The sequence below is a fragment of the Colobus angolensis genome, unplaced genomic scaffold, assembly GCF_000951035.1.
Source record: "Colobus angolensis palliatus isolate OR3802 unplaced genomic scaffold, Cang.pa_1.0 Scaffold325, whole genome shotgun sequence".
In the NCBI taxonomy this organism is placed as follows: domain Eukaryota; kingdom Metazoa; phylum Chordata; class Mammalia; order Primates; family Cercopithecidae; genus Colobus; species Colobus angolensis.
In genome coordinates, this window is record NW_012116544.1 from 578,491 (window position 1) to 578,861 (window position 371).

General features: G+C 55.5%; 1 protein-coding gene across 1 annotated transcript; it reads right to left on the bottom strand.

Annotated features, from left to right (window-relative positions):
- Nucleotides 1-2: 2 nt before the first annotated feature.
- LOC105518657 (putative tubulin beta chain-like protein ENSP00000290377) lies at nucleotides 3-371 on the bottom strand (the record flags this gene model as incomplete). The annotated part of the gene is made up of 1 exon (XM_011951732.1): nucleotides 3-371. A coding segment is annotated over one exon (369 nt), but the record flags the coding sequence as incomplete, so codon positions are not given.

The window sequence follows — 371 nt, forward strand, 5'->3', positions numbered from 1 at the left end:
GTCAGTGGGGCAAAGCCAGGCATGAAGAAATGCAGCCGGGGAAACGGGACCATGTTCACGGCCAGCTTCCGCAGGTCAGCATTCAGCTGGCCTGGGAAGCGCAGGCACGTGGTGACCCCACTCATGGTGGCAGATACCAGGTGGTTCAGGTCACCATAGGTGGGCGTGGGCAGTTTTAGGGTCCTGGAACAGATGTCGTATAATGCTTCGTTGTCTATACAGAAGGTCTCATCTGCATTTTCTATGAGCTGGTGGACCGAGAGGGTGGCATTATATGGCTCCACCACCGTGTCTGACACCTTGGGCGAGGGCAGGATGCTGAATGTGTTTATGATCCTGTCTGGGTACTCCTCCCGGATCTTACTGAGCAG